Source organism: Equus caballus, chromosome 18, assembly GCF_041296265.1.
Source record: "Equus caballus isolate H_3958 breed thoroughbred chromosome 18, TB-T2T, whole genome shotgun sequence".
Classification (NCBI taxonomy): domain Eukaryota; kingdom Metazoa; phylum Chordata; class Mammalia; order Perissodactyla; family Equidae; genus Equus; species Equus caballus.
In genome coordinates, this window is record NC_091701.1 from 24,314,380 (window position 1) to 24,330,204 (window position 15,825).

The 15,825-nt window shown below is 36.6% G+C and overlaps 1 protein-coding gene across 4 annotated transcripts in view; it reads right to left on the minus strand.

The window, feature by feature from the left end:
• LRP1B (LDL receptor related protein 1B) overlaps positions 1-15,825 on the minus strand; it is a 1,824,397-nt gene that overhangs the window by 53,748 nt on the left and 1,754,824 nt on the right. For all 4 annotated transcript variants that reach the window (XM_070241833.1, XM_023622537.2, XM_023622536.2 and 1 more), the window contains one exon: positions 10,642-10,803. In XM_070241833.1, coding sequence (XP_070097934.1) covers positions 10,642-10,803 — 162 coding nt within the window. The remainder of the gene's footprint in view (positions 1-10,641; positions 10,804-15,825) is intronic.

The following is a 15,825-nucleotide window of genomic DNA, read 5'->3' on the forward strand; positions in this document are numbered from 1 at the left end:
TGAGCACTGCCCCTTGGAAAGCCAGGGCACTTCAGAAAGCAGAGAACAAAAGCCATACTGCTGATTTTTTGGTTTTAAAAGCCCAGAGGCAGTTATAAATTTATGTGATTATGGGATCAGTGGAGACTTGTTTTACTCTTGAAACTAACTAGAGTTTGTCAGGATGTGTATGTGTGAGTTCAGATGGGGAGAGAAAGGTGGGAGATGAAAGAGGAAAATCAGATTGAGAAGCAAAGACAGACGTTATCAAGTCCCAATAAAAGAGCACTTGGATATCTGGTGCCTGCATGGAACAGACACTCAGCTGCTGGATCAATGAACCCACTACTGGACACCCCAGGCTGCCATGTGAATGAAAGATGTCACCCACCAAATCCCCAGAAATGGAGCAGTCCATAGAATTAGCCTAAACTCCCCAGCTTTCAATAAGTTTCATTGCACAGTCACAGTCTAACCTGTGTGTGGAAGATAAACCTACTCAAGAAACTCTTTTCTTCAATGACCTGATTTCATTACTTTCATGTGACTCCCTGTAGAAGTCCATCCTAAATTCATGCATCATTTTAGATATTTTGGGGTTTTTTTTTGAGGAAGATTAACCTTGAGCTAACATCTGCCGCCAATCCTCTACTTTTTGCTGAGGAAGAGTGGTCCTGAGCTAACATCTGTTCCCATCATCCACTATTTTATATGTGGGACGCCTGCCACAGCATGGCTTGATAAGCAGCACATAGGTCTGTGCCCGAGATCCAAACTGGTGAGCCCCGGGCAGCCAAAGCAGAGTGTGCAAACTTAACCACTATGCCACTGGCCAGCCTCCACAGAAATTATTTTTAAAAAGCATCTCAGATCACATCCACGAATGTTATAAAACTACTAAATCTATTTTTATTGTTCAAATTATATATTACCTAAATAGCTATTACCTAAAATACATATTAACTGTATATTATAAATGATAGGCATGGAAATATCCATTAAAAATGAAAATTTTAAAAGTAAATATTTGCATTTGATTTTAAAATTTACAAAGGACTTTTCTTATAGATCACCTCACTTGAAACTCCCAACTCTGAGAAGCAGATAGTAATAATTATTATTTACAATTATTTACAAATCGTGGCCAAATTTTACCCGTGATGCTAAAACTAAATCGAAAATCCAACATTGTAGAATACTATTTGTCAGCCCACAACTTTCCACTTTGTATAGTTTTAAATGACTCTGAAATAATGTTTTAACTCTATATCATCACCTCTAAAACTCAATGTTTCTTCCTCAAATCTGAATTCCAGTTTGACAGACTCCAGGAAAGGAGCTTAGAGCATGTATTCAATGAAGTTCCAGAAACTCACTGAAATGATAGGCAAAACATTTTATGTATTTGTTTTATTTGAACAAGAGATTCTTGAAAGGATCAGAAGCCTACATTACATTCCAATTTAAGGACCACTGAAATCTAGAGTTGAAAAATTCTAAGTTGATTCCGGTTCTTCATGGTCTGGAAGGTACCATGGAAGTGATCTGAGTTCTCGGCCTCAGAGGAGAATTGAGTAGTCAGTTAAATAATCCGTCATTCATTACATGGTCATAGCCACACCAATTTGTTTCTGCCACTATGCTGATTATTTATATCAATTGATTTTCAAGAAAGCTTGCTCTCAGATCATTGCCATACAATTTTTCTCAGCCCTCAGAACTAATAGATAAAGCGCAAACTATTTCATCAAACTGAAAATTAGGTCATACTATAAGCAAGGATTTAGTCATGGATCTCCAAGTGGTAATGCAGATCTAGAATTCAAATTTAGCTACTTGGTCTTTGGATTAATCTGCTAGTGCTATTCTGAACCAAGTGACCTCCTGTTTCTCAGTGTCTATACTTCAGTTGTATTTGATTTTATGGTGGCCACTCCTGTTAAATGGCTTTTTCTCCTGAAAGCTCATTTTCATATAATTAAGCACCTATATTGTGAAAAGTTATTGGCGATCTCCTTTTAATTTAACTTTTGCTCTTTTTAATGTTACTTTTTGGAAAATGATGGATTTTAAAATATATTCATTTATTTAAACCAAACATCATAATTCTATCTCTGCATTCATGAGAATGAAACTGAAGAAATAAATACACCTAGGAATGCACTGCTTTGATTTAAGCAAAGATTGTTTGTGGTTTTTTTTTTTTTTTTTATTTGGTAGGTTACATAACCACAGAGTAATTCATAAATCTTCCCTCCTTTCTTTGGCCTTTTGCCCTATGGGACTCAGAAGCTATAAGTTTAAGATTTGGGTTTTGTTTTGTTTTGTTTTTTTAACCTTGAGAACCAATGATGGCATACTGACTCTTTTGCCATTTTTATCAATATTCAAGATAAATACAAAAATTTTTCTAGCAGAATATAACTACCAGAAAAAGTTCTATCTTTTGCATAAAACAGAATAATATTACCTATTTATAGTGATGAAATCTTTAATAGTTAAACAGGGAGATTATCATATTAACTATCGATACGAATTCTATTTTCTTTTCTTCTATTTAAAGCATTTCAAGATTCCTGACTCATAACCCTTTTTCAAAACATGTCAGTTGACATTCCAAATCTGATATAAACCACTATGTTTTAAAATTACTCTTAAATTTACATTTGAATTAACTCTTTTAAAAATGATGTTAGTCAATGCATTTAACTAGAAGTAATTGGCTTGGTTTGAGGTAAGCTTCAAATAAATATTTTTGTTTAATTTGTGTGTCTGCCTATGTATGATTTATTACTACATTGTTTTAAATACACAATTCTGTTTGTAGATAATTATTTATGAATCCATTCTGTTTACTTAACACCAAGAACAGCAGAATCACAATCATGAATGGCTTCTATTCATGAAAAGCCTTGCTTTTTTTTGAGGGCTCCCAACGGGGTATGTTCAGTTTATTTGAATACAAACCCATCTTTAGACAGTTACTAACCACTACCTGTGTGACTGGTTATTTTCAACCTTCAAATAAGCAGTTTTAAGGCTGCTTTTCATTGCCTTTCATATTATTTCGTACATTTACTTTTCCTTAAGTTGAAAAAAGAACTGTTGGTACTGCTAATGTGGCATAAAAGTAGAAGATTAAACCATCTAAACATGGCATGATTAATGGGTGAAGCACTGTTTCAAGAATATTGTGAGATTAGAGTTGTCTCAAAATCAAGTGAAGCTGTCATAGAAAAAAGTTGCTGCTATGATTCCAACAATAGAAATTAAGCATTTTTAAAGATTTTTTTCAGTCATACTTTCTGAAATTATTAAACATAGTTGCTAAAATTCCAAGTGCAAGTTACATGACACAGAGTTAAGTGTTTATCCATAGTTAGCTTTATAAACATGAAATTGGAATTTGAAACTTAATTGTATAAAAAACATAAGGATATGCTTCTAAATAGCATGGAATAAAGTTTGTTTCTGATCTCCAATTGATTCTTTTTGATTATATCACTCTACGTTGTGGCTTTGTCTGGCTTTTAATCTGAAAAGATAGGCCATTTGGTTTTTTATTCACCAGAAATTACGTAGAGCAAGAGTCTTCAAAGACCTTTTACACTGATGTACTTCCAATGCCTAGAACAATAAATGATACCCACACATGTTCAATACAGAGCAGTTGAATAAGTTAATTTTAATAATCAGAACACTGTGCTTTGATCACAAATGACATACTATCTGCTTGGAAAGATTTCTTCACTTTCCAATAAATTCTTTTTTATATAAGCACACTTTTCTTAAATCTATCCCTCATTATTATTTTTACATTTCCTTTAAATGAAGGCATAACATTATAGTACAAATCTGTTTTTAGCAATTCTAGTTTTACTGATGGAACAAAATTGTCTTCAACAATCTTTCTGCAATTATGACAATTTCCTCCAAACTATCTAGACTAAAATAATAAAATTATTACATGATCTTACCCTTAGATCATCATTCTCTATCATGGTCACATGAAAAAAAGAAATATATTTATTTTCCTTCACACGTGTTAACTCAAACTTCATTGTATCTTTACACTTTTTTTCAAACTAAAAACACAAGCATAGAGTTTCTCACGGACTGTGGCTCTTAATGAGCTGTAAGCAAAGGTGGTCCAGAACTCTGGCCCAGCCTTTTGAGTGAGATCTTGTCAGTGCACAGAAAAAGAGTGGGCCCAGCAGACTGGAAAGGAGACCGCTCTACTCTGTTTAGATTCATTCACGTACTTAATACTACCTACTAAGTCCAGGCACTAAGTTGACTCCCAAGCTGGATGAGGTAGGCAAAGCACCACGTCCTCTTTTCTATTCTAGTGGGGTAGAGTCAAGAACATGAATGACAATGTTAATATAGTATGAAAGTGCCAAAGAGTAGGATTGAGTGGGGAAGTTAAGAAGACACGGTAGGAGAGTTAGAGAGACTTAGCAGATATTGAGGATCTCATGTGGAAAGAAAATGAGGTAGGAACAATTAAAGCAGGAAATTTTGGAGACAATGAACAGGTTTCCAAGGTTGGAAGAAAGGGTGCATAAGGGAATGTGCGGTAGTACCCCGGGCCACAGATGATCAGGGCCTGAATGAAGGCAGTGCTTATCTTCTCACCAAGAGAAAAAGAGTCGGGGGACACTAGGCAACCAGGGCTCCAAAAGGCTTCTTCACGGTAGGTGTGAATGTTCTAAGAATCCTGAATACCTGAATACCTAGGAAATAGCTAGGCCTGAGTGACAATTTCAGTTTTTAAGTCACATCCTTTCTTGGAGTTCTGGGCTCAGTGCTAATTGGTCTTCATACTAGCAGGAACGCTGAAAAGATTCTATTGTATTTTTCTGGTCGTTATTAAAGTCTTTTGGTCTCCTCTGCTTGGGCCTGCCATAGGCTTAATCAACTCAAGATAAAAATTCTTATCAATGTTTCTTTTTGATGGAGTGGAAACTTGCAACAACCAGGTTGAGCCAGTTTGCACCATGAGCTTCGAGCATTCTCAAAGTGAGTCTAAAAAGATGCAACAAAATGAGCAGGATACTAAATGACAGGAAAATATACCAGGAGGAGCCTACTTTTAGAGTCAGACCTACAAAGCTACAAATTGGGGCTTCTATGTTCCCTAACCTGGTAGATTACGGAGAATGGCTTAATCTCATTTTTTGGTACTTGTGTGAAGTTGGACTAATAATACTAACCTCACAGGGTTGTATGTGCATTTGTTAAAATATCATATATTAGATAAAATAATGTAAAAGAGCACATACCTCTGTGATACATTATACATATGCAATGATTATTTCCCTTGCCAGCCATCCCCTAGGAAAATCAAATAGAAACAGAAAACGCAAATTTCAAAAAGCTTTTCCTTCTGGGTCTTTGCAAACGCTGTTCCACTCCCTGCTTCCTCTCTTCTTCTTTCTTCCAGTCTCATCTTAGATGTCACTTCCTTCAAGAAATCTTCCTAGAGGCTGCATTCTGTTTTCTTTCCTGGGTTCTGGCAGCTCTGTATTTCATTAAACTGTCTATAATAACTTGCTTCCTTTTCAGAATCACACATTAGATTGTAAGCCCGTCGAGGGCAGGATATATCTCTGATACCACTGTTTCCTCAATGCCTAACAGAGTGACAGACTCACTGTAAACACCAAAACATGTTCACTGACTGACTGACCAATGGAATAAAATTGCTCTGAAAAGCAAATGATAAAAATAATCCCATCGTCATCACATATGGTAAACTCACATCTATAATTCATAGCTTTTATAAGCTACTTGATAGATTCTGATTCTAATACCAGTTACAACAGATGATACGTTTGGACGACTGTCAGGTACTCCTAATTTTATAACTTGAGATACTTCTTAATGTCTGTACTTATTGGAACCAGTGGGAGTAAGTCATGTGGGTGTATTTCTAATAAACTAAGTTCCAATTGAAAGTATAAGGGTTCCGCAAGAAGATCACTGGAGGACTCTGAAAGTATCAATGAGAGGACAAACAGATTGCCATGTGATTTGAATACCTGGTTCTTTTTTATTTATTTTTTTGGTGAGGAAGATTGGCCCTGAGCTAACATCCATTGTCAATCTTCCTCTTTTTGCTTGAGGATGATTGTCCCTGAGCTAACATCTGTGCCAATCTTTCTCTATCTTGTATGTGGGATGCCACCACAGCATGGCTTGATGAGCCATGTGTAGGTCCACATCCAGGATCCAAACCCATGAACCCCAGGCTGCCAAAGCAGAGCATGCAAACTTAACCACTACACCACCAGGCTGGCCCTGATGAATATCTGCTTCTTAGACACTGATTAAGTTTGTCCTCATTGGCCCTTTTGCCCTTAATGTCATTACTATTTAATTACAGATAACCTCAGATATTGTTGACCTCATTTTTAACAACCAGATTTAAAAGCAAAATGCCAGGCTTATTATTTTTTTGATTTATACTAGGAATCCTTGCTCCAGAATATCATGAAATGGAGTTATATTTGTTCATGAACAACTTACTTAAAGAATATTTAATTTGGCTTTTGCCGTTATTTGTCTCTGTCTCTCCTCCCTGGGTGCTGCTGTTAAAATTAATTTGCATTTCAGACCTCAGGATTTTATATCGCCATTAGAGTTTTGAAATGTTTTTACTCAGCACAACTAAGAAATGATGTTCAACCTCCCACTAATGGACCTTTAATTAGGCACCGTAATGAACCATTCTGTCACTCCTTCATTGATAGAGAGAAGACTTTGTATACACAAGATACAATTTTGACAGAACACCAAGTCCATTGAACCTTGCCGACTCACATCTAATAGATCCTAAATTTATTACGCATTTGTCAGCTGCTGAATTTATCATTTTAATGACACTGTCCACAGACTTATTTTGCTGCCAAAGAATAGCATTACCATACTGCAGGGATGTTTGTTGACATCTTGATCAACAACTCCTGGGGTCCAATTCTGACTATAATATCACTACTTTGGGACCTTCAGCAAGTTGTTTAACCTCTGTCTAAGGATTAATTGGTTAATTTTAATAAGTGCTTTACAGTAAAAGGCGGGAAGTGCTATGACTGCTAATAGTGATAATAAAATTATAATGCAGCCTTTTATAATGCATCAGGCTACCTCAGACTGAGATTCTATTAAGTTGCCAATTAAAATATGACCTAACTGAATTTATTCTTTTTAAGAATCCAAATTGCTATAATGATGGCCACATAGTATTTTTTAACTTAGTTCAGAAAGAATTAAGAATGGTGATGCTTCAACTTAAAAAAATGAGGGAAAATTTAAAAAGACCAATGTTCTACAAGGATGGACCAACTGGGAACTGAGAAATAGCTCCACACAAAAATACCAGATGGCGGTACCTTGCTTAAATGTAGCTTTGTAGCTTAAATTGCTTGTTCTTTTATTAACTTGTCTCCAAACTGCTTTCATTTATTTACCTATGATTAACTATTTGTTCATTTGTTTTTTTCAACAAATGCCATTGTTGGGTGCAGTCTCAAAGAAGTCTTCCCAGACAAGTAAAGAATGCACACAGTTGACAATAATATCAGGGAAAAGTGAATAGAGCCAGAAAGAAGTAAAGAAGCAGTGACTTGAAAATTCAGAAGAGAAAGAGATTAATTCAGACTGAGGGAGGATGTCAACAACTTCAGAAAGGAAATGATGCTTAAGCTGGACAGAGCCAGATGGGTAGGATTTGGCATGGAGACATGAAGGTGAGGAGGAATCCAAAGAAAGTACATTTCAGAGGAAGAGAACAGAAAGAAAAAGTCACGATGCCAGGGAAGTTGACAAATAGGGAAGTATGATGTGTTGTTTTACTAGAATAAATGAGAGGCTACAAAAATAGTTTGAACAGTAATGAGAGTCTTCGTTATGTGGGATAGTAGTTGGCATTATCCCCAGTTTGCTTGGAAATCAGTTGTGTGTGAGAATGATGGAGCAAAAGAGAAAAAAACTCCAGGAGCTAGTAGATGGAAGTTGTGCTGGAATACTATGATGTTGAGAAGAGGGAAATGAGAGAGCAATGAGATGTGAGCAATGTGTGAGTGGGGATACATGCATATAATGGTACTGTATTTGCCAAATAAACTGTTGGCCTGTGATACATAGCATTTAAGAGGTAAGTTGGGCAAGCAACATGAAAAAGGGCATTGGCTTAGAGTAGTGGCATCTATACAGATCAAGAAGAGGCTGTCCTAATATGAAGAGAACGTACACTTAGAAAAGGAAGCACTAATTTGAAAATGAATCTGTCTCTTTGCTGCAGCAAAAGTGGCCCCCGATGTAACATCAGAAGCAAAATATTTACTATTATTCTTGATTCTTAAGTAAGTCAGTGCATAAAGCTTGATTCCATGTGGTTCCATGCACTTCCCACAATGACCAGAGACCTATGCCACTCCCCACAAGGTCCTCAACGATATGGAAGTATCAGGGGACCAAAATGTTAAGTAACTTTTAAGGGTATGGGCCCTGGAGTTGGATTGCCTGGGTCTGAATCCCACTCTTCTAGCTACTAACTGTGTGATCTTCAAGAGGTTCTTTATCCCTCTTCAGTAGCCCCCTCTGTAAAATGAGAATAAAAGCAATACCTTAGTTCATTAGTCAGATTAAATGAAAAAATAGAACTAATACAAAAAAAGAAGTAATTACAGGAGAGCCCGGATGTAAAAAAAACCTCTGTAAATGTGATTGAGACGGAAATCCATTTTTTATATAGATAAAACAAAGTATGGCTGGTCTTTTGAGAATAGATACAGAGGTGCAGAGAGCAGCAGCTAGGAACAACTCAGGTAAGAGATGCTGATAGCTTGGAAGAAGGTAATAAGAATGAAAGTAGCAAGAAGTGTTCAGATTCTGAATATATTTTAAAGGTAAAAGTGAGAATGAAGGTGGGATGTGAAAGGAAGAAGGAGTCAAGAATGACTGCAAGATTTGGGAGCCTAAACAGTGAGTGTTTCCCTTTGCAGAGATAGGAAAGACTAAGGTAGAGGAATTTTTGAGGGAGAAAATCAGGTTAATTTAGAGCCAAGGCAAGCTGTCAAATAGATAACTAGGCATAAAAATCTGAAATTCAGGAGATAGGTTCATCAGGAAATATAAATTTGAAATAATTTGCGTTTGGATGCTTAAAACCATGCAATTAGTTGAAATCACCTAGGCAGTGGGTTCCAATCTTGTTCACACATGTGAAACATCTGGAAAATTTTAACTAATACAGATGCCCCATTTCAGGCTAACAGAATCGGAATCTTTGGAGGTAATGTTTAGAAAATGCTGTTGTATTTTATAAAAGCTGTTAAGGTCATTCTAATGTGGAGTTGTATAAGAATCACAGGCTTAAGGAGTGTTTTAAAGAAGAAAAGAGATACAAGGATGAAGTCACCAGTTACTCTAATGTTTAAAGGTCAGAAAAATGAGGAACCAGCAAAGGACCCTGGGAAGAAGCAGCCAGAAAAATGAGAATAAAAAAAAGAGAGTGGTAAACATAAAGACAAGTGACTGACGTGTTTTAAGGAGGGAGTGATTAACTGCTGACTGTAGGGGTAAAATAGGCGTTGAGAATTGGCCATTGGATATGGCAACATGGAGGACACTAAAAGAAACGAATTCACTTGACTTTGATAGAAGATGTTTCAGCAGAATAGTGAAGATGTAGGGTCAAAAGAAAAATAGGAAGAAAGTAATTGCAGAGTATAACAACTCTTTAGAGCAATGCTACTGTTAAAAAAAGCCAGCAGGGAAATAATGTTGTAGCTAGAAAGGGATGTGGGCACAAGGCAAGGTTTGTAAAGAAAGGATTAGCTAGAGAGGAAAATACTGATAAAGCAGGAGAAAGAGGGGGCAGTTGTAAGAGATGTGTCCATGAGTATCTCAGACGGATCTAATGTATGAGTGGATAGCATAGCATTAGATGTGGCATGGGATTCGCAGTCATAAGACAGAAGACAAAGTATATGGATACAGGATAAAGTCATCTGAGGGATGTGGTGGTGGGAGCTGGTGGCGCTTCTCTTTAGACAGCTTATATTTTTATCAGTAAAATAGAAGCAAGTTCCTCAGCTGAGAATCAATTCAGGGAGCAGGTATTGGAGGTTTGAGGAGAAAGGAGAAGATATGATATAGACATCTAGAAGAGCCAATGGATTAATGAAATACACTAGAAGCCATAGCTGGTGCACATTTGAGATTAGTGATGAAAAACTCAAGTGAGACCAGTCTATACGACTATGTGTGTTCCTTTCAGTTGCATTCAGCACTGGGGCACCAGTTGAGGACAGATGGAGAATTGGATTCAACCATGGTTATGGTTTTCTAGGAAAGTTCAATAAAAAGGCGGAAGGAGCAAGGGAGCCGTGGGTGTATTCAGGGAATAATTATATTTATGGACCATGGAATCTAAGCTAGAGAACGAGAAAACATAGAATCTTTAAATTAAGAGAAGGATGTAGAACAATGTAAGAATTGTTGGAGTTGGGGTGACAGAAGGAGTGAACCTGAAAAATATGGAGTGACTGAAATTGAGAAAAAAGAGGGAATATAGATATAAGTCATAAGAAAATTACTCAATGTGAACAACAAAGCATGCTGTCAGACTATCCTGTGGATGTTGCTTTCACTTACAGTACTGACATCTGTCTCCAGTATGTTCAGGCTGGCAGTGGCAGTAAGGCTGGTTCCCAGCAGTCACACTGCAGGTCCCTCCATTTTGACAAAAATCCTCACAGACTGTCTTACCACAGTTTGGTCCAGTGAACCCCAGTGCACAGCTGCAGGTGGGTCTCCCTGTTGGGAAAAAATAGGTAATAAAAAGGAAATTATTTGACTGCAATTGTTTGTTTTCATGGAATCCTCACTAGATAAGAATCAGGAAGCCAAGATTCTGGTCAAGATCTGTCCAGTAGTTAATCAGTGACTTAGGCAGTAACACGACCTCTTTGGATCTCAGGTTCCCCATGTTCCAATGAAGCCTAGATCAGAAGATAACTCGGGTTTATATCAGGTAACATAACCAGAGCTCATTTTATGAATAACCATATATGCAGACGTCCATTTTTATGCTTTCAAGTGCTTGTGTTATTCTTTGTACTTCTCTTTTCATGTTCATTTTGCTTTTTTTGATTATTTTTGCTCTACTCATATGTGTTAAGGTAGATTTGTGGTGACCATTAGAATAGAATATAGAGACAATCATATTTTCTAATGTTCAATCATCATGTACCAACCACTGCTGAATCTACACAAAGCTTAATTTATTATAAATTAATATTTTAATAAGTTTAAAGTGGGCCTGTCATCTATAATAAGATTTATAAACATTAGTTATTTTATTTGATTTAAATACACATACTGAGTTTAGTATATAAGCACTTACTAAGTCCTATTTTATTTCATTTTGATATTTTTATTCATGGTAAACAACTGTCACTTGTAGTCTAGTAAGATGATTTAGAAGTCTAATATTAAGAGCACATGATAGCAAATCTCATGGATCATCTTTGTACAGTGTTCTCTATTTGCTCTGCAGGAGCTAACATCACAATGAAAGGTAAACAATCCTTTAAGGTGTTTTGAGCACAGCACGGTTAACTGTTCTATCAGGAATGAGTCTCTCTAACTGCCTGGACTGTCAGGGACTGAGTAGAAAATGGAGTTTAGAACTAGCTGTGCAGGAGAGGTGAAGAAAAAGAACACAGAATCAATGGCCCTCATTGGTAATGGGGACAGAGTGAGGTTTAGAAGTTGTAAAAATGTAAAGAAAAAACATTAAAGAGAATAAGAAGGAAATTGTTATAGATCTCAATTCACTAGGATTCAGAAAATGGCATTCAGTTGACTAGAATCAGAGACTGTCTAACCAGCTCCTCTCTTGCCTTCACAGACATGAAGCATAACTAGAGCGGTCAGAAAAATGCATGGATGAAAGGCTCACCAGACTTGAAGTGGGAAATTGGTATAAGTCTTCTCTACTGCCATAAATTCTACATTGAAGGACAATTCTACATTTCTTTCTGGGAAAAGCATTCTTAAGTGGATAAAATGCACCTGGCTTGCATTTCCAAGAAATGAACAAATCGAAGCCCCACCATTTTATTTATTCATTTATTTACTCATTTATTTTGGTGAGTAATATTGGCCCTGAGCCAATCTGTGCCAATCTTTCTCTATTTTGTATGTGGGATGCTGCCACAGCACGGTTTGACAAGCGGTGTATGGGTCCCTGCCCAGGATCCAAACTGGCAAACCCTGGGCTGCCGAAGCAGAGTACACACTTAACCATTACACTACCAGGCCGTCCCCTATTTATTTTATTTTGAAAGGGCTCTAGATACTTAAAAATGTTAAAAGCTATCGCTTCTCAATGAAGAAAATTATATACATTTTTATGGTGAGTAGCATTGCTTTAAAACATTTATAAATGTTACCAGTTGTATGGCAGATAAATGCTTATTAATAGATTGAGAAAGAAGGTGAATTTTATATACATTAAAGCTGAGTAACCTCATGTTTCCATTGCCAGAAAATGACTTTTAAAACTTTTAGGTAAATATTTTTCTTCTAACAGTACTGAATTCTCTAGTTGTTGCTTACATACAGACAAAATATCTTCACTGGAACAATAAGGGGTGAGAAATAAAGACACAAACGAGGGAATAAATAGTGATATAAGATGAAAAGGACAGATAATTGTTGCAACACAGTCACTAAGGAAAACAAAAGCCCTGAACAAAAGAATTGCTCTTCATCAACAAGAATCAGTGAACGACTTACAGAGAAACAGAACATATAAACAGGAACACAAATCACACGAGGAGATGTAAGACAAACAGCAGAGAAAGCAGAGGAGAAATCAACACGCATTAGACCAATCAGAAAAAGTGCCCTATGACGGTAGGATTTAACCACTGTAGATTTCTGTTTTTCTACTTTACTTTCCCATTTTTTTTCTTAAATGAGTGAAAAAAAGTAACGATAGAAGTTTAAAAGAAACAAACAGCACACTAAGGCACTTGAAAATTCCTCTGTCCCAGTCAATCCGAGAAATGACACTGTGCTTTCATCTTATCTGCAGCTGTTTTGAAACTAGGGCAGAGTGACCAGATTGTCCCTCAGCTGGCATATGCCTCGCATCATTCAGATTCCGCCTGAATTATTTTCAAAAAGCTCTTCTTTCTCCTCCTTTGAAGAGCAGATTTCTTCTTGACAAGTAGAAATTTTCATATTCATGGGAATATTATCTAACTTGAAAGTGTGGTGATACAGCAGATCTTTTGTTTGTTGATGGGAAATGAACCATCTGCTGCAGAATTTTATAACGGATTCCAGCTAATATTTTCAAGACCCTCTCTGGGTGCACCCTACAAGTTACATTAAATTCATTTATAAAGATTTTTTGGGGTAGCTCACTCTAATTTTGGCATTTGAAAGGGAAACAGCACTGTTACGATGACCAAGGTCTAGATTGACAGCAGTGATGCATCCAGGGAGCTGGAGAGCTCACAGCCTACAGCGGAAGCGGAATCAGAAAGGGTGTCAACTGACCTGAGGAGAGAGGGGAGGAAAGTTTGCTGCTCTAATCAGTCTAGTTTCCATAGTGCTCTCAGCTCAGACTTTAAGAGGTTGTCAGACTGCCTGGATTCATGGACTATCTGTGCCAATTACTGGTTGTGAGACTGTGGGCAAACAGCACCTCTCTGCTTATTTCCTCATGTGTAAAATGGGGATCATAACAGTACTGACCTCATGGAGTTATTGTGCAGAATCACCTAGAGCAAATGAGATAATATGTGCAAAGCATTTCTAACTGTACCAGGCACATCGAAAGCAGGCACTTACGTTTTAGCTCCAATTATTATGACTATTCCTACTAAGTGAGATTCACCATTTACAGGTATGATTTACTCTGCGACTGTGTGTACAACGGCACCTTAACATTCTGGAATTATCATTCTGAAAATTTTCTTAAATTACACATTTTATCTCCATTATTTGTTTAAAATAAAATTTGAATTTGCTTATATGGCTGTGATGGGATAGAGCAAGAATACTCCATCAACTTTACTCTCAGACTCCACCATTTTTAGACTTCAACAGATGGGTCTTTCTCTCTTCTTTACCTTCTAAACATACTTAGTCCTACCTTTTAAAAAGAAAACATGCAGACACATAACACAAACGAAAATAAAAAGGCAACCCTCAAATTTGCCAAGTCCATCTAATGTGTAAGTTCAAATTTTGGTACAGCTTGAGCTTTTTCAAAAGAAATATATATTTACTGCTTCCAATTCTACCAATATATGACAAACCAAAATCTCCCATCATAAAGTCACATTCCAATCCTTCATTGGGTTTACAGGGTTTTTTTTTTTTTAATATACAAAATAATGTGTCTCCATCTGTTACTTCTGTTTGTTCTCTCAAAAGAGGGGCCAGATCCCTCAATATGTATGTATTGCTCATATAAATCAATTCTGATCCCCTGGTGGTAAGAAAGGTTTAAGAATGGAGACGTTAATATGTGGTGTTGTCTTTACTGCATGCTCATGTATTCCTGCAAAACTTACCTCTAATCTCTTAATCCCAAAATCCACTGATTTCTTCTCAATCATCCTCCTCCCCAAGTTTTCTCCTCATTTTATGTTTATTAACATCTACACTTGATAACTCTATCTCCACTTGGCTTCTAAGACACTAGTATTGTTGATTTCCCTATCTTTTTTCTGACTTTTCTTTTACAATTGCCTTTATGTTTTCTCTTTCAGTCTGTTGAAACAGGTTCTTCCAAACTTATTTCAGATATTACCCAATTTCATGGCTTCAGGAATTATCTCTCATCTGAATGCCTCTGTCCCAATTTTCTCACTCTGGGCGCATTCTTCTCCCTAAGCTTCAGACCTTCATTTTCACTTCTTTTTGCATGTCCCAGTGGGGATATCTCTGGCTGCTCAGTAGGTTCATCAACTCCTCCCATGACACCCCAAGAGGGAAAATTCTTCTAATAAACATTGTCCTCAGTGGCACACATGACATCAGTAGACCATAGGTTCTCCCAGTGCTAGGTCTACTCCGTATTCAAGTTCCATGCTGTATGTCAACAGAGTGCCTTGCTGGAAGTAAGCATACAGTGAATGGAGCTTTATTTATTTATACCGCTTCTGTTCATAGATAAAAGGAAACCGGCTGCACAAATCTTCTGAAGTATTCCAGCAAATGTTTATACAACAAAGTAAATTAATAATAAACTGTTGAAATTTAACTGGATAACCAATAATAGCTAATGTCAAATATGGTGAAGACATAACTAAAATCACTAACTATCCATAATCAATAATAAATATTAAGGAACATTCATTGAAAAAACTAAAGATTTTATTGCTCAAAAGAAAACAATGGAAATGACTCAGAATCTCATAGAATTCTTTAGATTTCATTGTTCGTACGATGGCCCTTACATACCAAGATCATAGTTTCAGTAAAAATGGCAGATTCTAAATATTTCATAAAAATATCTAATAGGAACTAAATAAATTTGGTGCAAAGTTAAATTATTTGTTTTCTGTATCAGGCATACCCAGGAATGTAATCTTGTTAGATGTTTATTTATTGTGTGGCTTTGGAAAACTTAGATTTCCTTGCTGGATCACCTTCTGCATCTCATTCTGTAAAATGGTGATAGTGATGCCTACCAGGTGCTGGTGAGATACATGGCACAACGGCTGCCACATAGCAAGGACTCAATAATTGGTAAATTTATTAGTATGAGTAGCAGTACTGATATTATTATTACTATTAGTATTATTATTAAAC